Here is a 21196-nt window from a genome sequence, read left to right as displayed (position 1 = left end):
ACACCTCGCTGGGCTGCTCGCTGTGACTTGTATCAGATTTACTGTAGCCTTAGAACAGAGTCAACCGGCGCGCTCACCCTCGGCGGCTGTCCTCGCCTCTCTCTCACCCCCTCGGCACTTCATCACCCCCACACACCTCGCTCTCGCTCTCTACGCCCTCGACCGTCCACTCGAGCCACCATGCCGAGCAATCCACTGCCCATGAACCTCCCAGCCGAGTGCCGAAAGGCGCAGAAGATCTTCCAGTCCTTCGTCGACCGTACGTTGTCCCCTTCCTCCTCCCGAACCTCGGCATTCGCTGATGCTCGGAGTGCCCCCTGCAGCCGTCAATGGACTCGACCATATCATTCCGCCGTCTGTCCTGCGCCGCGCAAAGGGCTTCTGCTTCATGTCGGTCGCCAAAGCCGGCTTCGTCTTTTCCGCCCGAGCAGGGTCGGGGATCGTCATCGCGCGACTTGAGGATGGGACGTGGTCTGCGCCGTCTGCTGTCGGGACTGCGGGAGGAGGCGTAGGCTTCCAGGTCGGCGTCGAGGTTGCCGAGTTTCTGATCATCCTCAACTCGCGGGCCGCCGTCAAGAGCTTCATGTCGGCCGGCAGTATCACGGTGTGCGTACACTCTTGCCTGCAGCTGAGCCTTGTTCCTTCGAAGCGAGTCGCACAGCTGAACGGGCCTTGAGTTGCTCACAGTGGCGGCAACATGTCCATAGCAGCTGGTCCCCTCGGTCGAAACGTCGAAGGTACCGGCGCCCTCTCCGCCAAGGGTAAAGTCGCGGCGATGTACTCGTACTCGCGCTCGAAAGGTCTCTTCGGCGGCGCGAGTGTGGAAGGCAGCATCATCGTCGAGCGAAGTGACGCGAATGCGAAGGCGTACGGTTCCAAGTGAGTCTCCGCTTACCGTCAGCTTCTCGTTCGTTAGTGCTAACGCTATACGTTGCGCAGCGTCACGGTTACGCAACTCCTGTCCGGCCAGGTCGAGCCGCCTCACTGGGCTACCGGGCTGATCAGTACCGTCACCCGCCTCGCATCGGGTCTTCGCTCCCTCCCCGGCGGCGGCTGGGGCCTCGACTCGCCCCTCGACTCGCCCTACACCCCTTCCTCCGACATCGAGAACGACGAAGAAGGGTACTTCTCCCGAGCACGTATTGAGCGCGAAAAGGCTCGGAGGGAGAAGGAGGAACGGGATGATGTTGGATTGACACCGCGCGAGTATGCGGAGAACGGCTACGCGTTCGGGAGCTCGTATGCTGCTGGAGGAAGTGCGAGCGGGAACGGGAGCGGGATTGGGACGCCGGAAAAGGAGAAGAGTCAGATTCGGGCGGTGCTGGGATCGGTTGGGCGAAGCAGGTCCGGGTCTGGCGCTTCCTCGACAAAGAAGTCCTCTTCGCTCGCCAACAACTCGTACACGCCGCCTGCGACAGACGACCCCTTCGCCGAAGGACCGGTCCCCACAGGCGAAGCGAGGTTCGAGACGCACTTTTCCAGCGAATTCGACTTTGCGGCTGCGCAACGCGAAGGACTCGCCCTTCGACCGCCCGACTCGCTCGGCATGGGCCGCGGATCGTCCACGTCGGGCGTCAAGAGCCCGCTGCCGGGGACGAAGGAGGCAGACTTGACGGACTTTGGCGGCGACGACTACGGGAAGGACGACTTGCGGTCTTCCTCGCCCGCTCGTCAGGGCAACAGAAGCCGCTCGGGGTCCGGCACGTCGTGGTTCAGCGGCGGCAACAAGACGAGCAAGCCTAAGCTTACGAAGAGCCGGAGCTCGACTGTCTCGAACGGGCTGCGAGAACGGGCTGAAGCGATGCAGTGGGGCAACGAGCAGCCTGCTGAGCGACGGTTCGGGCGGAGGGAGAGCGGAGATTCGCTTGATGACGAGTACGAGCGGTACAAGGAGCGCGAGAAGGAGAAGGCTAGCGGAGGGAGGTTCAGGGCTTCGACTGTCGCCGCACCGAGCGCGAGTGGGCCCGTGACCGCTTTCGACCGCGCCGCCCTGTCCAACCAAACCCGCAATCGCTCCGCCTCTTCTCCCCTCGCCGCTCCATCCCGAACCTCCCCCTTCGATTCGACCTCCTCTCTCTCCTCCGCCGCTTCAAAAGACGACCCCGTCCCGCGCTCCTCACGCAACGCGTACTCCGCCAAACCTTGGGACAGCGAAGACGAGTCCTTCGTCGCTCCGTCTCCCTCACCCGCTCGCTCGCCCAACCGCTCGCGGTCCGGTACGACCGCCTCGTCCGCTGCTGCACGCGCAGCAACCGCGAACCTCGACCTGCGTCAAGTCGAAGCGGACTTTGCGGGCGTGATGGACTTGTCGAAGCATGGTGGAGCGGGAGAAGTGGGGAGTTATTCGAACGGGACAAGGAGTAGGAGTTCGACGATTGGAGGGGCGGGAACGCCGGTGGGACGGAGCAGGAGCGGGACGGGGACTAGTACGCCTGGTGCTGGCGGAATAGGGAGGGTCGTCGCGCTGTACGACTTTCCGGGTGTCGAGGTACGCCTGCTCTCTCTCTCTCTCCTCTCCTCTCCTTTCTTCCGATGCTGACGAGTCTCGAGTGAGCAGACGACCGACCTCCCGTTCAAGAAGGGAGACGTCATCACGATCCTCGCGAAGGACGACGAGGAGTGGTGGAAGGGGAGGCTCAAGCTGCGCGAAGGGATGCTGCCGCGCAACTATGTCGAGGAGCTGTAGCGCGAATCGCCTCGACAATTGAAGAGTTTCTGTATCGCCATCGCTTGCCTGGACGAGCTGCGCATTGAGCGAGCACGGCCTCTCTGGTCTCTTCTTGGTCCTCTTTCCCCAACGTCGCGCCGGCCGACCGCACTTCAAACACTCCTTCCTTGCACCACCGCATCCACCAGCCCACATCCTACCACGAAGAACAAAAACACGCGCGCTTGAATAAGACGCAGACGAAGCAGAAAGAAAAAGCGAGGCGTAAACTAGCGGTTACGACGCGCTTCGGGTCCGCCTGCTGCCGCTGCTGCTGCTCCTCCGGCTGCGGCACCGGCGCCGGGTTGCTGAACTGAGATGACGGATTCGGAGTAGCGGATGATCTGCGCGCGAGAGGGTTGTCAGCGATGATCTCGAAAACAGCAGCCCGCTCGGGTCAACAACTGCATCCCGCGCAGGCTCGCCTCGAGAAGCGGCTGACTACATCCTCAAAGAGCAGCAGACTCACGAGCTCCCTGGCAAAGTTGACGCCCTTCCTAACCTGCGGCGGACACTTGGGATTCGCCGTCGCATGATCGATCTGCGCCGAAACCCACGAGAAAGCCTGGCGCGTGGGCGGGGAGAGGTAGTATCGTAGGCGGAGGAAGTGGGCGAAGAACAAGGGGGAGAGGAGGCTGTTCACGGCGAGGTTAGTTAGAGAGGGGAGGGGAGGAACGGGGAGGACGAACGAGTTTTGGAAGGTGATTGCGCCGAGAAGGATGCGGCCGAAGACGACGACTACTTCGACGAAGGCGACGAAAAGCATCGCCTTTTCATAGTTCGCCTTGACCCACGTCTGTGCAGGCGCACGCGGAAGTTCAGCCTTCGAGTTCGTCTCGGCAACGCTCACTACGGCAAGCTCCGCATTCGCAACGCACCTGGATCAGCTTCGAAGCCTTTGCGCCCGGGGTCGCAGGCTGCGCGGCAGCAGTCGAGCCAGACTTGGCAGCGGCCGCTGGCGGCTTGGGGAGGACGGAAGTGCGAAGGAAGGTGACTGCAACCACTCGAACTGTCAGAGAACTGCGGTGCAGAAGGAGTTGGGAGGCACGCACGGGTGTGGAAGAGGGAGAAGGTCGCGAAGGGGATGAGGGTGACGTAGATGGGTTTCTGCGGGCAGGGGTTGGCAGTGTCAGCTTCGAATCCCTGCTCGACTAGCCACGCCGCCGCAACTCTGTACAGCGGTTTGGCAGGCGCAAAAGGCGAGCGAGTCGAAGCCGGGACGCACCTGGAGGAACCAGTACAGGGCGAGGAGGAGGTACTGGACGTTCTCGTCCAGCAGTGCCCGCTGGATGTACGCCTTGTTCAGCTGCGGTGCGCCCAGGCTCTTGTACTGTTCGTCGCGAGCATGGCGAGGGAAAGGAGTGGGCCAGGTGAAGCGATCGACGTCAGCTCAGACGGCGACGGCGAGCAGCGAGAGGAAAGGGCGCACGACGACGATGCCCCACGAGACGAGTGCTCCGCCGTACGCGAGGTAGTACGACTTTGAGCGGCCAGAGAAGGTGACGACGCCGAGGAGGGTGTGGACGGTGCCGGCGAGGACGAGGGCGTGGCCGACTGCGCGCGGGACAAGGCGAGTGAGCTCGTGTGCGTTGTGCGAGGTCTGCGGCACTCACAGGCCCACGCATAGTGCGGGTACGAGACTTTCGCCATTTCTGATGAAGGCGAAAGGATGACGGAGAGGGCGGCGCGTTGTATTCGCCAAGCATTACAAGCGAGTTTGTATTCAGCTCATTACAAACTCTCCTCCCTCTCCCCTCGCTAACTTTCTTGCTTCGCTGTGACTGGGCTGAACACTGCATCGACTGCTCAGCAAGCTGCGAGGTGCCTACGCTCGACCACGCTAACACCGGAACTTGCTGGGACGCCTCCTCACTTCGCATGCTCTTTCGCTCTCGCTGCGCAGCGTCTCCAGCGTGCCGCTACTCGCTTGCCCAGTCGAGCGAGCTGCAATGCAGGCTTGAACGGGAAGAGGCTTAAGGGTCCAAGGTCCCCTCATGGTTCGGCCTTCGCACGGACGTTACGGCGAGGAGGCGATTCCTCGCGTTCGTCTGCGCTTCGCAGGGCGGCGAGACCGATGCGGGACGGTCGCCGTGTCAAGCTGATTGCTTCCGATTTCGCGTCTTCGTCTGCAGGGCTGCGCAGCTGCGTACGAGGTGATCTCCCTCGTCCCGCCTATCGCACTCCTCTTCTTCTTTTATCTCGCTCTTCTCGCACTACTTCGGAGACATCGCTTCGTATGCTGCTCTGCGCTACCCTCGCAACACTCCTCGCCTGCTCCGGCGTCGTCTCCGCCGCTCCGGCACCAGGTGCGTGTTCCCTCCTCTCCTCCTCAACCCGGACTGACGAACATTGCCTCCCACAGACACCGGAGGAACCGCCTCGAATCTCGATGCCTCCAGCAAGGCGTCTGTCCCGACCGTGGCGTACCAGGAGATGTGCTACTTGACGTTGTTCGACGCCGAGGGTGAGTGCTCCTCCCTCCGGCTCTCTCCGTCCTCACGCTGACTCTTCTCGTGCAGACATCACGTCGCTCAAGTACGGCAAGGACACTCTCGCGCAGGACGGTGGGTCCGCTCGCACTCGCACCGTCGTCACCGCGCTGACTCGCCTCTCCCGCAGAAAACGGCCAGGACGTCTACATCAACGACGGCTACAAGAAGGACTCGAGCGGCAAGGAGTACTACTACGAAGAGGCGTGCTACCAGTCCAGCAAAGTCGACGGGAAGACTGAATCGAGTGCGTCCTCCTCAGTCTCCTCAGACACCTTCTCATGCTTCGTTACTCGCAGACACGGTCGCCAGCTCGTCGACCACCGACAGCAGCCCGTTCAGCTCGCTCATCGGTACCCTTGGACTCGACGACGGCGTCTCCGGCTTCCTCTCGGGGCTTACGAGCGGCGACAGCCTTGGCTTGAGAGGACTCGTCCGTTTCGTCAAGAGGCAGTTTGACAGCCAGACCATCGGTGCGTTCACTTCCGCTTCATCTCTCACGTTAAGCTAACGACGCTTCCGCAGGCGCCATCCTCGGCCAACCCGCTGCCGCCGAGCCCGCCGCTTCCTCTTCCTCCTCCGCTGCGCCGCCCATCGACAACGAAGACTCCGCAACCCCTTCCTCGCCCGACTACTTCGACGCCCCTTCTCCCACCCCGACTCCTACGCTTACCACCACCGCCACTCCCTCGCCTACCGCCATCGACCCGCTCGAGATCGCAAACGGATTCGGCGGGATTCAGTCTGTCGGGAACGCGTTGCCTGGACGGATCGGGGCGAAGGATATCCTTGGGCCTGCGTTCTCGAGTGCGAGTGAGTTGCGGCGTCTGATTCACAAACGGGATGGGCGCTGACTTTACTTGCAGATGCGGCACCGACCACTGGTTTCGCTGCGACATCGACGGACACGGGCGTTCAGGCGACGCAAGCAGCCCCGCAGCAGAGTGCGTTGACTCCCTTCCATGCAGGCGATCCTTTCGCTCACAGTCTCGCTCGCAGCCGAGACGCCTGACGCGCAACCTTCGACGTCCGCCTTCACGCCTGCTCCCGGTCCTCCTGGCTACCCTTCCGCCTTCACGCCAGCGGCAGGTCCTCCTGGGTCTCCGTCGTCTTTCACGCCTGCCGATGGTCCGCCTTCAATCGCTCCTACTGTCGCCGCCAACCCGGACGATGCCGCTCAACCGACGCAGTTCCAGCCCGTCTCGTCGCCGCCTGTCGTCCAGGCGCCCGCTTCTACCTTTAGGCCCGCGGCTTCACCTCCGACGACCGACGTCGCAGCGCCGGCTACGACGCAGCAAGTCCAGCCCGCGCCTTCCTCGCCCGACGTCCAAACTGCCGCTCCTCCCGTCAACTCGGCTCCCAGCTTTCTCACTCCCGCCTCGAGCGTCGTCACTCCGACCGTTCTCTCGACGTCGTCACCCGTCGCAGCCGACACCCCGACGCCCGCCGCGACGTCCGCCCCGTCTTCCACCACCGTGGACACTCCCGCATCGACCTCGACTGTCCCGCTGAGGATCTACGTCGCCGCCGCCTCTCCCACGTCGTCCAGCGTCGATGCGACGTCGTCTACGACCGATTCGCTCACCGTCGTCAGCCTCGCGCCGACTGCTGTGCCCGCCCAGTCTGCCTGACCGTCCTCCCACGCCTCCTCTCGTCTCCCATGAACTCCGCTCTGTGCTATATAGACTCTCGCTCGATGCATGCAATGCACAGGACACTCGCACGGACGCTCGGCGACGAAGAAGAGAGAGTGTCGAGTTGTAATCGGGCGAGTGTAATCAGCAATACAAAGCGTTGTAAGCGACTCGAGGGGAGGCGCGAGTGCCCTTGGCGAGCTCGCCTCTCGCGCCTCTTCCCTCTCCCTCATCGAGCTTTGGATGGAGACGAGCGAAGGGTCGCTACTCATCGCAGCACCGCACACAGCGAGTCGCTCACGCTGCACTCGCCCGCTCCCGTTGGCTGTGGGAAAAGGTGCGCTCCCCGTTTCTCCTCCTCGCCCTCGACGACCGCTAACGTTTTCTCTCGCTCGCTTGATGCAGTCCCCGGACACACTGAGCCCTCCATGACCCGCTAGCAGCCCAGCCGCACCCCTCGACTCGCGCGCGCAGCCCTCGTGGCTCGCCCAGTCGGCTTCCTCCTCCTCGCCAAATGTCCCTCACACGACCGCACTGCTTCCCCTGCGCCAACCCGCCGGAAAGCGGCCGTCCTTGATTCGGCGGGAAAACGGGTTGGCGCTACTGGGCTTGCGGTTCGAGGGATGGGGGGGATGGGAGAGTGTCCGGTCTTCAAGGGTGAGGGTGGGACACCTGAGCGCTGCCTGCGAGTCTCAACGACTCGTGTACGGCTCGCTCGAGGTCCCGGAGGTGCACTGTCGACTGCGTGCTCGGGGCGCCATCGCTTGCTTGTCCTGACCTCGCTAGGCTGCGTCTTTTCCCTTCTCCTCGTCACGTCGGGCGGGAAATGCCTCTCGGGGTGGATTACCGCTCGGTAGGCGAGGATGGGAACGGCCTCACTTCTCGCTCACCTCGTCGATTGCGTCGTGCTCGCCCATGCAGCGAAGATACGAGCTGTCAGAGCGCGGCGTAGTCGGCGGGAGGCGGGAGATTGAGGCCGAGTGGCCTGGCACATACGAGGCGGACCTCACGGCAGCGAGTCAGTGCGCCCCTCGAGCCGGTCGATGACCCGTTCGTCATTCATGCACAGTTATGCGACCGCTCGGCCTCGTTCTCGAGGTCGGGTAACGGAATGGGGCTTACTCTCGCTCTTCTCCATCTGGTTCGTCCCGCTCGCTTTCTTTCTACTCGGCCTCGCCACGCTTGGACACGACTGGAGGAGCGCGGCTGGCCCTAGCACACAGCGGCCAAGTCGTTGCCTTTCTCCCATCGTCGGACTCGCAGGAGGAGGAGAAGGGAGGGAGACCGCGCGCGCATGCCAAGGACGATAACCACAGACGCAACAACTTGAATTTCTTCATCCTACCGCTCCCGCTACGGCGTGGGGCGGTGTGAGGAGTACTTTTTAACCCTGAGGCAACACTCGCGCGCGGTTCTTTCCCTCGCCCTCTTTTTTGTAGCCGGTGTCCTTGCAACAAAAGACTCTCCATCTCTGGCTTGTCGCTGCACTCGAGAGTACGCTTGATGCCTATTGCAGAATGCGAGCAATCACCGTCGCCAGCTCTTCACTTCGCACAACCTCGTAGTGCCCTCTCTTGAGCGACACAAAGTCCGCCACGACGCCCTCCGGCAAGTCCTTCTCCTCCTCCTCGACCGGCTGACCTGCCTCCTCCCGCCCTCTCGCCGCATCCGAGCCCGCCAGCAGCCGTCGCATCCTTCGCAAGAACACCCTTGGCTGACGGAAGCTCAGCAGCTCGTCTTCCGCCGAGTGCAGCACCACCACATGTGTCTTCAGCGCTTCCCCGTCGTACAAGTCCCACCGAGCCGGAGACTCGGCTGCCAGGACCGCTGGATTGCGCCCGAACGCGTCGTGGACGAACGAGTCGTAGGAGGGGTATTCGTCAAGGAGGGTTGGGAGGTCATAGATGCCGTCGATGCAGATGATGTGCGAGATCGAGTGGCGCAGCGAGGCGGGAACGTCGAATGAAGGCGTGCAAGAAGGAGGAGGCCGGAGGATCAGGGTCGCAGCCATAAAGGCGCCAGCCGAGTGACCCGCCACGACAAGCTTCCTCCGGTCCCACTTCGCCTCGCCTTCTTCGAGCGGCAAGAGCGGCCCAGCGAGGAGCGACAGGCCGGAGATCACGTCGACGATTTGAGCAGGATGAGGGTCGGCGGGTGCGAGGCGGTACTCGAGGCAAGCGACGGGCAAGCGGGTGTGCTGGACGAGCAGTGGTACGAGGGTGTTGGTAAAGTCGCTTTTGCTTTCTGCGAGGGCAGGAAAGGATCAGCGAACGGGACTCGACGAGAACAGCGGGAGAGGGTGTGCGGGCTCACCAGATCGCCAAGCGCCGCCTGAGCTTGACGAGATCAGCACGAGAAATCAGATGCAGCCATCGAACGCAAGCCTGAGCGCACCGTGGACGTAGACGAGCAGCGGGGACGAGGGTCCAGCTTCGCGAGGGAGGAACAGGTCGAGCGCCTGTCGCGGCGAGGTTGCGCCAGGGTAAGCGATGTCGAGATGTGTCGTGTACGATGCCATTCGAGCGTATCTAGCCTCGTCCATCGGGAGCGGCGACGAGTGGCTCGAGGAGACGAACCTCGCTCCTTCTTCGACGACGACCAACGCTCCACTTTGCCCGGCTGAGGCTGTTCTGCGGCAGAAACAGCTGTACTGTGGCCACGTACGCCTGTCTCGCCAGGTTTCGAGCGCCGCAACCCCTGGCAGGGCCAGCCTCCTCGTCGCGACCCTTTCCTCATGCGGCCACTCCTGCACGACGTCGTCGCCGCTCTGCTGCCGTATGCGGAGCGAGATTGCAGACAAGGGACGCCTAAGGACCTCGACCGTCGCGCCTCGCCTGGAGCTGAGCCCGTCCGCCCGCTGTGCTTTGTCTTCGCTTCGTTTCAACCCTCTGCTTCACTCGCTGCACGCTCTGCACGCTCGCTCCCAGTCCAACAGTCGTTGCAGCTTTCTTGGCCGCCGACTCCCACGCTCACACAGCACCCACCGCCTCGTCAGGCCTCCGCTCCGCCGCCGCATCTCGCCTCCTCCGTCCCTCCCCATTCTCGCCCGCCTATCCCGTGAATCATGCGCTTCGCCGTCGCCATCGCCGTCCTTGCTACCGTCGCCTCGTTCACGGGCGTGGAAGCCGGTCACAAGAAGAAGGTGCAGGCGCCGCGGACGCTTTGCCCTGGGTCGGAGATCGCCTGTCCTATCCTCGGCTCTACGTACGCCGCTCTTTCGTTTATCGGACGCCGCAGAGGCTGACTTGCGTCTCTGCAGTACCTACTCGCAAGCCGTCGCGCACCACAACGGGCAGAACAAGACGGACGTGACGGGGATCATGGCGGGTTCGGGCGGATGTGCGTCTCCTTTCATTCGCATCTCCCTCGTCGCCCAGCGCTGACCTTCATTCCTCTCGCAGACGAGTGCGTCAACACGATGGAGGCGCTCGACTCGTGCGGAGGATGTGCGTCGACAGGCGAGGGCCAGGACTGCACCAAGATCCGCGGTGCCGCCGGCGTTGGCTGCGAATCCGGCCGCTGCGTCGTCTTCTCGTGCCAGTCTGGCTGGCGCGCATCGCTGTCGGGCACCAAGTGTGTCCGCGCCGCCGACATGAGCCGCAACAGCACCCGGACGGCGTCGAAGGCCGGCGCGAAGAGGCACCTCAAGGCCAAGCACGCCCGCCATCACGGCCACGCTCACCTCTCGCCTTGATCGCGAGCGCCATCACCTACCTTTCTTGACTTTGCATGCGTTCCCGTAATCGCCGCCGCCGCTGCTCCTCTTTCGATACCCTCTTCGCCTATCGCATGCTCTCCTTCATTGTTGCGGCGACGTCGCTGGCTCGTCCTGTCCCCGCCTGTTCCTTCGCATGTAGCCCTACCGAGCCTGCCGAGCGCAGCACCTGTGCCATTCACTCCAGACGTTCAGCCTCCTTCCTTTCCTTCCTTTCTCTTGCTCTTGTGCTTTGACGAGAGAGACGATCGTTTGTTCGCTGGACAGGAGTTGAAACAGACGTGTCTCATCGAGAAAGAGTCCGCGGACTTGCCAGTGCAGTCGCTGACGCTTTCTCTCTCTCCTCTCTCGCTCGCGACAACCACGTCCCCGCGCTGACCTCTCGCAGTGCGTCACAAGAGGGATGCCCAGGCTTCTCTGCTGCGCTGCTGCATTGAGCGGATCTTGATCGGCACGCGGGATGTCTCTCTCCTGACCTTCCTCCCCGAACAACAGATCTCTGCGCCGTCCCCTCGCTGTCTTTGTCATGAAGGGAAGACATCTCCACCGCTATGGATCAGCGCAAAAGGGCTCGTCAGCACGCCCGGTTGTCCTACCGAGACAGCCTCCCTCCCGTTGCCCGCCTCGACACTTCTCGCTCGTCTCCGTGCTGTCCTGCTTCTCCCCATTCACTCGCTAGGCCCTGCAGCTCCCGAGCGTCTCCAGCTTGTCTTGTTGTCGGCGCACACTTCGACTCGTAGCGCCCGTACGCCTCGACAGGCCCGCTCGGTCGACCGTCCCATTCAGTCCGACCCGTTTACACTCCTTTGAACCCGTCCCTCCTTTCCTCTGCGCATTCCCTTTCTCCCGACAGTAAATCCATCCAACGACCTCGACATGCGAACCGCAAGTCCCCTCGTTGTCCTCGCCTCGGTCGCGACCGCCTTCGCTTCGATCTCTCCTGCGCCCATCCCGAAGGACGCCAACCCCGTCTCGCTCCCCGCCAACGTCTCGCTCGACAAGCGCAACTTCTGCTTCCTCGGCATCTGCATCGGCGGAACGGACTACTCAAACGACGTGAACAACTGCGGCTGGGCAGGCCACAAGTGCCCGAGTAGCTGGGTTGGCGGCGGCGGAGCGCAGTGCATCGGCGGAATCTGCTTGCCGTCGTACTGCAACCACCTCTGGGACCTCGACTCGCTTACCGGCCAATGCCGCGACGTCTCGTCCGACGCGAGCAACTGGTGCGCCCCTTCTCTCCTTCGACTTCCACCGCTCGAGCTGACGGGTCTCGATTGTTGCAGCGGCAAATGCGGACAGACTTGCAACGTCGAGAATGCGGCGACGACGACTTGCATCTCTGGCCAGTGCTACGCCTCGGCTTGCAAGCCCGGCTACACCCTCTCCTCCGGCACCTGCACGAAGAACATCGACACCACCTGCGACGTGCGTCTCGCGCTTCTCCTTCTGTAAGCTATAGCTCACCTTCGCATTCGCAGGTCAACAACTGCGGCTCGATCGGCAAGAAGTGCCCGAGCAGCTGGTCTCACGGTTCGGGCTCGACTTGCATCCAGGGCGTCTGCCAGCCTCAATCCTGCAACGCCGGCTACGCCTTCGACCCGTCGACGTCGAGCTGCCGCGATGTCACGAGCGATACGTCGAATTGGTGCGTCCTTCGCGCCCAATCCCCCGTGAGCTTTCGCTGACGGCGTTACCTCTTCCTCTTCAGCGGTGCCGTCGGTAACGCCTGCCCGTCGTTGAACGGTGTCCCCCAATGCTCGAACGGCAAATGCTCGATGCAGTCCTGCTCGCGTGGCTACAACCTCGTCAACGGCGTTTGCGAGCAGGTCAACCTGCAGACTGACCCGAACAACTGGTGCGCTCACCCGTTCCTTTTCCTCCTTCCTGTCGGTACTGACGAGCTCGTCCTTGCAGCGGCTCGGTCGGAAACAAGTGCCCGTCGTCCTTCCCGAACGGCGTCGGCTCGACTTGCGTCAACGGTGTCTGCCAAGCTCAGTCGTGCAACACCGGCTGCATGTGGCACCCGTCCGCCAAGGCCTGCCTCGACGTGACGAACGACCCGAACAACTGGTGAGCTAGATCGACTCGTTCTGCCGCGACTTCGCGCTGACTTCTCCTTCTAACGCTCCGCAGCGGCTCCATCGGCAACATCTGTCCGTCGACGAACGGTCAGAGCTCCTGCAACAACGGTCAATGCGCCCTCAAGTCGTGCAACTCGGGCTACTACCTCCTCAACGGCGTCTGCACAAAGCTCAACCTCCAGACGGACACGAACAACTGGTGCGTCTCGTTCGCCGAACGTGAGCATACAAGCGATGCTAACGTCAAGGTTTCTCGTTCAGCGGCTCGCTCGGCAACCAGTGCAAGGTCGACAACGGCGTTGCGAGCTGCACGAGCGGTACCTGCGCCATCTCGAGCTGCAACCCCGGCTACCAGCTTCAGTCTTCTGGCTGGTGGTGGTGGGCGACGCAAAGTTGCGAAAAGATCAGCTGCGCCCAAGGCTTCGTACGCACGAGTCTGCTCACCCAGCCGCGAACGACCCGCTGACCTTCTCGCATTCGACAGGACTGGGACTCGAAGCTGAACCAATGCCGCGACGTCCGCTACGACACGAACAACTGCGGTGGATGCGGCAACGTCTGCCCGTCCGTGAACGGCGAAGCAGCCTGCTACAACGGCCAATGCTCGATGCTCAAGTGCTCGTGGGGCTTCACGCTCGTCGACGGCAAGTGCAACGGCGTCGACACGCAGAACGACCCGGACAACTGCGGTTCTGTCGGTCACGCCTGCCCGCGCACCTTCTTGAACGGCGGCCAGGCGACCTGCAAGAACGGCGTCTGCTCGACCATCTGCAACTCAGGCTTCGACTTCGACTTCGGCCTTGGCTTCTGCCGCGACGTCAACTCGGACTCGGAGAACTGGTGCGTCTCGCATCGCGACGTCTCCCATCTCGAGCGGAGCTGATCTCGTCGCGGTCTGCAGCGGAAGGTGCGGACAGAAGTGCCAGCTTCCCGGCGCCTGCGTGACGGGCTGCCAGAACGGACAGTGCTACGCCATCAGCTGCGACCCGGGCTACACGCTTCAAGACGGCGCCTGCAAGAAAGTCGACACGACTTGCGACAGTGCGGCCTTGACCTTCTCGATCTTCGCTCGTGCGCCTGCTAACACTTCTCCTCGCAGCCAACAACTGCGGCGCTCTCGGAAAGGTCTGTACGTTCTCGCCCCCTGGCGCGCAAGGCGTCTGCCAGAACGGCAAGTGCACCTTGACGTCCTGCCCGGCGGGCTACAATCTCGACTGCGGTCCGTCCTCACGCTTCTCCTCCTACGTCTTTCGTACTCACCCTCTGTTTCACGCAGACGTTTGCGTAAAGCTCGGCCCGAGCCAAGGAGCGCACTGGAAGCGCAACCTCAAGGCGAGCGAGCCAAAGCGTCTTTGCCCGGGCAAGAACGAACGGGCGTGCCCGATCACCGGCTCGACGTGAGCTGCCCGCTCTTATCTACGCTCACTGGAGCGCTTACTGACGAGGTCGCTGCCGCAGGTCCTTCGAGGCAGCGCTCGAACACCATTTCAACGCCGCTTCCGAGTTCTCCGGCGTCATGCTCGGTACCGGCGGCTACGAGTGTATCGACACTCAGCAAGCTCTCGATTCGTGCGGAGGCTGCGCCTCGACGGGCGAAGGACTCGATTGCACGAAGATTCGCGGCGCCGCCGGCGTGGGCTGCGAAGCCGGACGCTGCGTCGTATTCTCCTGCCGGCCAGGCTGGAAGCCGTCCATCAGCGGCGACAAGTGCGTTCGCCTACACCCGTCGGGCAGCAAGTCGAGCAACTCGACGTCGACGAAGCACACCAAGCGACGGCACGTCCAGCACCGCCAAAAGCACCTCCTTCACGCCCACCACTCTTCCTAATCCTCGGCTTCCGTAGTCTCGGACATTCTTGTGGCCCTCTGTTCATACCTACGCGTAGCTCTCCGCCCTGTATCGTTACCGCACACGTACCTTTCGTTCTTTCTCCCTACCCCTCTGTACCCAACGGTGGCCTTGCGTAGCTCCCCGCTGGAACGAAGCGCGCCATCCTGCCTGACACACGCGGACGATCCAGTCCGTTGCGGTGATTGATAGGTTGATTACGACAAAAGAGGAACGAAAGCGAGACTGTCAACCTGAGAAGAACGTCTATTCTGGCGTGTGAATATGCCGGCCGAGCGCGGCGGAAAGAGGCGGTTCGGGCTCGTCGAAGGAGTGTTCGCGGCGAGGCTGCTGAGTTGCCGAAATACGAGGCGGTGGAAGGGGTTCATCGAGAGGTTGCGGGTGTTCCGCCATCGGTGAGAGCTTTGGCGGGCTGAGTATGGCAGCCGGCGAGGCAGAGAGGGGTCGCGAGTGAGGCGGTGAGATCAGCGTCGGCGTGCTTCTACCCGGCGGAGGATTTGCGGGATGGTGAGCGGAAAGAGGCGAGGTCTCGGGGGCGAGGACGCCTGGCGTTGTCGCCTGGTCGTAGAGAGCGTAGACCGAATCAATCGAGCCGGCGCGCAGTGCTGCAGGCAGAGAGACATCAGCTGGTGGCTAGGGAAAGCTTGGTGGACGATGCGCACCTGGAGAAGAGCCGGTCGCCCCTTCCAAAGTCTCCCTCGGCACCGTGAGGTGCGTGCTAGACGCCGATGCTGACCTTCCGCGGCTGTCGTCGCCGGCACTCGCATTCGGACTCGCTGTCGAAGCCGATGCAAGGTCGACCGGAGCTCGCGGCGAGCTGATGTGGTCGCTGCTCTGGCGAGAGCGAACGCCGGAAGGCGGGTCGACAGGCAAGTCGCGGAACAGCGACGCCTGCTGTCTGATGAGGATCTCCATGACGTTATCCTTCGAGCCTTGCATAGCCGCTTCGAGCGACGCGACGTCGTCTTCGCCGAAGATGACCGAGGTGAAGATGAGAGCCAGGTTCGACGCGCTCATCTTGTTGACCGACTCGTGCTCGGCGACTTTCGCGAGGTGTTGACACAGCGCCTTGAGTGTCGCTTGCTGCGGTGGAGAGAGGCGGCGGATGCGGCGGGCGAGAGAAGCGATGGCAGTGTCGGAGGAGGCGGCATGCTCGGCGGTGAAAGCGCGGCGACTGCCAGATGAATGCATCAGCTCAGCGCGTCAGAAAGGGAGCGAGGCTCCGACGTACTCGGTCGGGAGGAAGGGGAAGAGCGGGACGGGAAGCTGGCGGAGGTACAGCTGCGGAATAAGCCCCGTCAGCATCCGCTCGACCACCAGCATGCTGCTGAACGCACCTTGAGGACTCCAGCGACTGCCGGCGGGTCGTCGTTCGGCCCAAACTCGAAAGCCTCCTCGCCCTTCTCCATACGGTGCACGATCTGCTGGATTGTCGCGAGCTTGCCTGCGGTGAGGGTTTGACGTGAGCAGGCGATGGTGGAAGAGATACAACCGAACGCACCTGGAACTCGGTAAATGCCCTCTTGGTCAAGACCCGTCGCTTCGACATTCGCGATGCTGCCGAAAGTAAAGTCAGCACCGGTCGGTGAGTTTGCAAGGGCGAGCTCGACACACCATCGCTGCACGATGAGAGGAACCAGCATGTTCGGATGCTTCGCATGGTAATCCTGCAAGCCGACGCCAAACAATAACGACCTGCATTCGCCAACGAAAGCGTTGACATCTGTCGAGACGAGCGTAAGCGAGCGAAGGGCAGTCAAACAAGAGCTGACGCACAGTAGACTGGGGGATCAGCCGGCGCGGGGTCTTGCACGCCGGCGAAGAAGGTTTGCGCGTCTTGCTGAGCGTCGATGCTGGCGATGTCGGGCACGAGATGGCTCGCAATCTGCTCGACAAGAAGTCAGCTCCGTCGTTACGAACTCTGACTGTCACACGCACCGCCGTATGCGTCTCGCCGAGCAGGATCTCATCCGACACGCGCTTCTCCAGCTGAGTTTTGAAAGTCGAGGCGAGCTCGTTGACGAACTCCTTCAGCGACTCGCGGGCCGAGGTCTGCACCCGTTGCTTCTGGAGGCGCAGCGTCTCAAGCTGGAAAATGCCGGATCGGTAGTCGCGGTCTGCGTGCGAGAGGGTCGTCAGTCTTGTCCTCCGTGAGCGAAGCTGAGAACGCACCGGCCTGCTCCGCCTCACGCTTCAACTTGCTGCCGTACTGCTTGTTCCGCACCGTACGCGACGGTCCCAGCGCCGTAGCCGGATCCGCTCCCTTCGCCAAGTTGCCGACCGCACGCACGATCGAGTTGACCCGGTGCTTCTCGCCCGACCAGTCGCGCTTCGCGATCGCCTCGAAGACGTTCTGCTTGCCGGTAGGAGGGTCTCGGTAGGCGGAGGGAGCTGCGGAGGAGGAGGATGTTGCGCCGGAGACGAAGACGGGGGCGAGGGCGGGAGAAACGGCTGAACTGGGAGGAGAGTCGATGTCGCTGGCGCTGCCGCCCGCCTTGGACGATGCCGCCGAGTCGCTGCGGTTCCTGCCGCTCGTCACAGGCCCGTTCTCGTGATTGAGCCAGTGCTCGGGCGGCCAACCCTCTTCCTTCCCTCCCTTGCTGCTGAACGCAGGATCCTGGTCCTTCGCCGTCTCTGCCTCCTCATGATGCTGCAGCTCCTCCACTTTGCGCTCGTACATCTTCCTCAGTCGCTGGACGACCCCCTTGTACTCGCCATGCTCGTTCGCCGTCGAACGCAAGTCCTCCCGGATCCTCCGCCTGATGCGGTCCTGTGTTCCAAGGCTCGTCAGCGGTGAAGGGGACCTCGGAGACGCCTTGAGCGCACCCTGTCGTCCCGCAAGGTGCTCAGCGTCTTCACCAAGCGGTCCAGCCCGTCTGCCGTCCCCTTGTGAGCCCTCGCCTCGTCCTCGACTGCGTTGCGGACAGCGAGCCACGCCCGTCTCCAGCTCGTCGGGACTTGCGCCTGGAGGCTGTGGACCACGAAGCAAGGTCAGCCAGTCACTACAGGGCCTTCAAGGCGGCGAACTCGAGCGTACTCGTCATCCAACGCCCGATCACCCTGCTGGGCCTTCAACGAGAGCTGTAGATGGCGACAGGGTCAGCGAGCACCGCGAGAACAGCCAAACCCTGCCTACATACCTTCCTGAGCGCATCGACGTAGTCCTGCTCGATCTCTTGCCTGTGGGACGTCCACGCGAGGTCAGTGCATGCGGCGGGCGGTGAGGAAGCGAACGAGGGAACGACTCGCCGCCGCTGGAAGAAGTCGAGGTACGTGTTGACCTCTCGAAGCAGCCGCGAGTGCACGTCGTCCATGCGCGCCGGTCACAGAGCGTGAGGAAGCGAAGTAGCGAGTGGTCAAGGTCAGCGAACGCGAAGTCCGAACGAGACGTCGGCGACAAGTTCTCTCAGTGAAGCGTACTCTCGAGTCCAACGACAAGTCAGAGATGAAGAAGGCACGTTGCAACAGCACGCTACAAAAAGGAGGTCGAGGGAAAGGACCGCGCGCGTGTATTGCCTCAGGGTTAAAAAGTACTCCTCACACCGCCCCACGCTGTAGCGGGAGCGGTAGGATGAAGAAATTCAAGTTGTTGCGTCTGTGGTTATCGTCCTTGGCGCGCGCGCGGTCTCCCTCCCTTCTCCTCCTCCTCCTGCGAGTCCGACGTCGAGAGAAAGGCGACGACTTGGCCATTGTGTGCTAGGGCCAGCCGCGCTCCTCCAGTCGTGTACAAGCCTGGCGAGGCCGATGAGAAAGAAAGCGAGCGAGACGAGCCGGATGGAGAAGAGCGAGAGTAAGCCCCATTCCGTTACCCGACCTCGAGAGAACGAGGGGGAGCGGTCGCATAACTGTGCATGAATGACGAACGGGTCGTCGACCGGCTCAAGGGGCGCACTGACTCGCTGCCTTGAGGTCCGCCTCGTGTATGCCGGGCCACTCGGCCCCAATCTCCCGCCTCCCGCCGACTACGCCGCGTTCTGACAGCTCGTATCTTCGCTGCATGGGCGAGCACGACGCAGTCGGCGAGGTGAGCGAGAAGTGAGGCCGTTCCCGTCCTCGCCCGCCAGACGGTAATCCACCCCGAGAGGCATTTCCCGCCCGACGACGCGAGGAGAAGGGAAAAGACGCAGCCTGGCGAGGTCAGGACAAGCAAGCGATGGCGCCCCGAGCACGCGGTCGACAGTGCACCTCCGGAACCTCGAGCGAGCCGTACACGAGTCCTTCAGACTCGCAGGCAGCGCTCAAGAGTCCCACCCTCGCCCTTGAAGACCGCACACTCTCCCATCCCCCTCATCCCCCGAACCGCAGAGCCCAGTAGCGCCAACCCGTTTTCCCGCCGGGTCGAGGACGGCCGCTTTCCGGCGGGTTGGCGCGAGGGAAGCAGTGCGGTCGTGTGAGGGACGTTTGGCGAGGAGGAGGAAGCCGACTGGGGCGAGCCACGAGGGCTGCGCGCGCGAGTCGAGGGGTGCGGCTGGGCTGCTAGCGGGTCGTGGAGGGCTCAGAGTGTCCGGGGACTGCAGCAGCGGGCGAAAGAAAACGTTAGCGGTCGTCGAGGGCGAGGAGGAGAACGGGGAGCGCACCTTTTCCCACAGCCGACGGGAGCGGGCGAGTGCAGCGTGACAGACTCGCTGTGTGCGGTGCTGCGATGAGTAGCGACCCTTCGCTCGTCTCCTGCCAGAGCTCGATGAGGGAGAAGGAAGAGGAGCGAGAGGCGAGCTCGCCAGGCCAAGGGCACTCACGCCTCCCCTCGAGTCGCTTACAACGCTTTGTATTGCTGATTACACTCGCCCGATTACAACTCGACACTCTCTCTTCTTCGTCGCCGAGCGTCCGTGCGAGTGTCCTGTGCATTGCATGCATCGAGCGAGAGTCTATATAGCACAGAGCGGAGTTCATGGGAGACGAGAGGAGGCGTGGGAGGACGGTCAGGCAGACTGGGCGGGCACAGCAGTCGGCGCGAGGCTGACGACGGCGAGCGAAGTGTTCGGAGACGACGCCGCATCGACGCTGGACGACGTGGGCGAGGCGGCGGCGACGTAGATCCTCAGCGGGACAGTCGAGGAAGATGCGGGAGTGTCCACGGTGGTGGAAGACGGGGCGGACGTCGCAGCGGGAGTCGGCGTGTCGGCTATGACGGGCGAGGACGTGGAGAGGATTGTCGGCGTGACGACGCTCGAGGCGGGAGTAAAGAAGCTGGGCGCCGAGTCGACAGGAGGAGCGGCGGTCTGAACGTCGGGCGAGGAGGGCGCGGGCTGGACTTGCTGCGTCGTAGCCGGCGCTGCGATGTCGGTCGTCGGAGGTGAAGCCGCGGGCGTAAAGGTTGAAAGGGGAGTCGGGACGACAGGCGGCGACGAGGCGGGTTGGAACTGCGTCGGTTGAGGAGCGGCGTCGTCGTTCGGGTTGACGGCGACAGTAGGAGAGGCAGAAGGAGGACCATCGGCAGGCGTGAAGGACGACGGAGAGCCAGGAGAACCTGCGGCGGGCGCGAAGGCGGAAGGGTAACCAGGAGGACCGGGAGCAGGAGTGAAGGCGGACGTCGAAGGTTGCGCGTCGGGCGTCTCGGCTGCGAACGAGACTGTCAGCGGAAGTTTCGCGTGCATGCGAAGGAGTCAGTGCACTCTGCTGCGGGGCTGCTTGCGTCGCCTGGTCGCCCGCATCCGTCGTCGTTGCTGCGAAACCAGTGGTCGGTCCCGCATCTGCAAGTGCAGTGTCAGCGCTCATCCCGTCTGTGTAACAGTCTTGGCGACTCACCCGCACTCGAGAACGCCGGTCCAAGGATATCCTCCGCCCCAACCCGTCCAGGCAACGCATTCCCGACGGACTGGATCCCGCCGAATCCGTTTGCGATCTCGAGCGGGTCGATGGCGGTAGGCGAGGGAGCAGCTGTGGTGGTAAGCGTAGGAGTCGGGGTGGGAGAAGGGGCGTCGAAGTAGTCGGGCGAGGAGGGGGTTGCGGAGTCTTCGTTGTCGATGGGCGGCGCAGCGGAAGAGGAAGAGGAAGCGGCGGGATCAGCGGCGGCGGGTTGGCCGAGGATGGCACCTGCAAACGCATCGTTAGCTCGACGTGAATGAGGATAGCGAGAGCGAGCGCACCGATGGTCTGGCTGTCGAACTGCCTCTTGACGAAACGGACGAGTCCTCTCAAGCCAAGGCTGTCGCCGCTCGTAAGCCCCGAGAGGAAGCCGGAGACGCCGTCGTCGAGTCCAAGGGTACCGATAAGCGAGCTGAACGGCCTGCTGTCGGTCGTCGACGAGCTGGCGACCGTGTCTGCGAACGACGAAGGGTGAGAAGGTGTCTGAGGAGACTGAGCAGAACGCACTCGACTGGGTCTTCCCATCGACCTTGCTCGACTTGTAGCACGCCTCTTCGTAGTAGTACTCCTTGCCGCTCGAGTCCTTCTTGTAGCCGTCGTTGATGTAGACGTCCTGGCCGTTTTCTGCGGAAGAGGCGAGTCAGCTCCGGCCACGACGATGCGAGTGCGACTGGACCCACCGTCTTGCGCGAGAGTGTCCTTGCCGTACTTGAGGGACGTGATGTCTGCAAGAGAAGGGTCAGCGTGCGGACGGAGAGAGCTGGAGGGAGAAGCACTCACCCTCGGCGTCGAACAACGTCAAGTAGCATATCTCCTGGTACGCCACGGTCGCGACAGATGCCTTGCTAGACGCATCGAGGCTCGAGGCAGCTCCTCCGGTGTCTGCAGAAGGGTGAGCTTAGACAGTCCGGGT

The 21196-nt window shown here is 63.0% G+C and overlaps 9 protein-coding genes across 9 annotated transcripts in view; 5 read left to right on the top strand and 4 right to left on the bottom strand.

Moving 5' to 3' along the window:
• Positions 1-180: 180 nt before the first annotated feature.
• RHTO_01261 (SH4 domain protein) lies at positions 181-2686 on the top strand (the record flags this gene model as incomplete). The annotated part of the gene is made up of 5 exons (XM_016414944.1): positions 181-259; positions 324-606; positions 688-879; positions 940-2488; positions 2558-2686. 5 exons carry the CDS (start codon positions 181-183, stop codon positions 2684-2686), a joined length of 2232 nt encoding a protein of 743 aa, XP_016273165.1.
• A 251-nt stretch (positions 2687-2937) lies between these two features.
• RHTO_01260 (protein of UPF0121 family) lies at positions 2938-4357 on the bottom strand (the record flags this gene model as incomplete). Its single annotated transcript, XM_016414943.1, has 8 exons — positions 2938-3051; positions 3177-3342; positions 3397-3503; positions 3586-3701; positions 3760-3814; positions 3933-4037; positions 4137-4261; positions 4321-4357. The coding sequence occupies 8 exons, from the start codon at positions 4355-4357 to the stop codon at positions 2938-2940; spliced, it is 825 nt and encodes a 274-aa protein (XP_016273164.1).
• Positions 4358-4943: 586 nt separating this feature from the next.
• RHTO_01259 (uncharacterized protein) lies at positions 4944-6827 on the top strand (the record flags this gene model as incomplete). The annotated part of the gene is made up of 8 exons (XM_016414942.1): positions 4944-5013; positions 5070-5171; positions 5227-5271; positions 5327-5443; positions 5496-5669; positions 5722-6009; positions 6063-6140; positions 6196-6827. 8 exons carry the CDS (start codon positions 4944-4946, stop codon positions 6825-6827), a joined length of 1506 nt encoding a protein of 501 aa, XP_016273163.1.
• Positions 6828-6901: 74 nt separating this feature from the next.
• Positions 6902-7251, top strand: RHTO_01258 (uncharacterized protein; the record flags this gene model as incomplete). Its single annotated transcript, XM_016414941.1, has 2 exons — positions 6902-7167; positions 7236-7251. The coding sequence occupies 2 exons, from the start codon at positions 6902-6904 to the stop codon at positions 7249-7251; spliced, it is 282 nt and encodes a 93-aa protein (XP_016273162.1).
• Positions 7252-8337: 1086 nt separating this feature from the next.
• Positions 8338-9372, bottom strand: RHTO_01257 (kynurenine formamidase; the record flags this gene model as incomplete). Its single annotated transcript, XM_016414940.1, has 3 exons — positions 8338-9074; positions 9144-9161; positions 9225-9372. The coding sequence occupies 3 exons, from the start codon at positions 9370-9372 to the stop codon at positions 8338-8340; spliced, it is 903 nt and encodes a 300-aa protein (XP_016273161.1).
• A 522-nt stretch (positions 9373-9894) lies between these two features.
• Positions 9895-10524, top strand: RHTO_01256 (priA protein; the record flags this gene model as incomplete). The annotated part of the gene is made up of 3 exons (XM_016414939.1): positions 9895-10034; positions 10090-10169; positions 10232-10524. 3 exons carry the CDS (start codon positions 9895-9897, stop codon positions 10522-10524), a joined length of 513 nt encoding a protein of 170 aa, XP_016273160.1.
• Positions 10525-11421: 897 nt separating this feature from the next.
• On the top strand, positions 11422-14454 carry RHTO_01255 (uncharacterized protein; the record flags this gene model as incomplete). Its single annotated transcript, XM_016414938.1, has 12 exons — positions 11422-11768; positions 11829-11970; positions 12024-12190; positions 12254-12400; positions 12460-12615; positions 12679-12825; positions 12888-13050; positions 13111-13466; positions 13528-13667; positions 13726-13845; positions 13903-14023; positions 14085-14454. 12 exons carry the CDS (start codon positions 11422-11424, stop codon positions 14452-14454), a joined length of 2376 nt encoding a protein of 791 aa, XP_016273159.1.
• A 267-nt stretch (positions 14455-14721) lies between these two features.
• RHTO_01254 (Rho GTPase activation protein domain containing protein) lies at positions 14722-17789 on the bottom strand (the record flags this gene model as incomplete). The annotated part of the gene is made up of 13 exons (XM_016414937.1): positions 14722-15080; positions 15138-15649; positions 15707-15756; positions 15813-15919; positions 15977-16032; positions 16090-16198; positions 16252-16360; positions 16414-16592; positions 16648-17245; positions 17302-17446; positions 17513-17556; positions 17616-17655; positions 17710-17789. 13 exons carry the CDS (start codon positions 17787-17789, stop codon positions 14722-14724), a joined length of 2388 nt encoding a protein of 795 aa, XP_016273158.1.
• A 924-nt stretch (positions 17790-18713) lies between these two features.
• Positions 18714-21196, bottom strand: part of RHTO_01253 (uncharacterized protein) — a gene marked incomplete at both ends in the record, with an annotated part of 2595 nt that continues 112 nt past the window's right edge. The window contains 9 exons of the mRNA XM_016414936.1: positions 18714-18986; positions 19053-19236; positions 19408-20035; positions 20091-20168; positions 20224-20511; positions 20565-20738; positions 20791-20907; positions 20964-21008; positions 21064-21165. Coding sequence (XP_016273157.1) covers positions 18714-18986; positions 19053-19236; positions 19408-20035; positions 20091-20168; positions 20224-20511; positions 20565-20738; positions 20791-20907; positions 20964-21008; positions 21064-21165 — 1889 coding nt within the window. The remainder of the gene's footprint in view (positions 18987-19052; positions 19237-19407; positions 20036-20090; positions 20169-20223; positions 20512-20564; positions 20739-20790; positions 20908-20963; positions 21009-21063; positions 21166-21196) is intronic.

Source organism: Rhodotorula toruloides (genome assembly GCF_000320785.1).
Source record: "Rhodotorula toruloides NP11 unplaced genomic scaffold Scaffold12, whole genome shotgun sequence".
NCBI lineage: Eukaryota > Fungi > Basidiomycota > Microbotryomycetes > Sporidiobolales > Sporidiobolaceae > Rhodotorula > Rhodotorula toruloides.
This window is presented reverse-complemented; position numbering and strand designations above follow the sequence as displayed.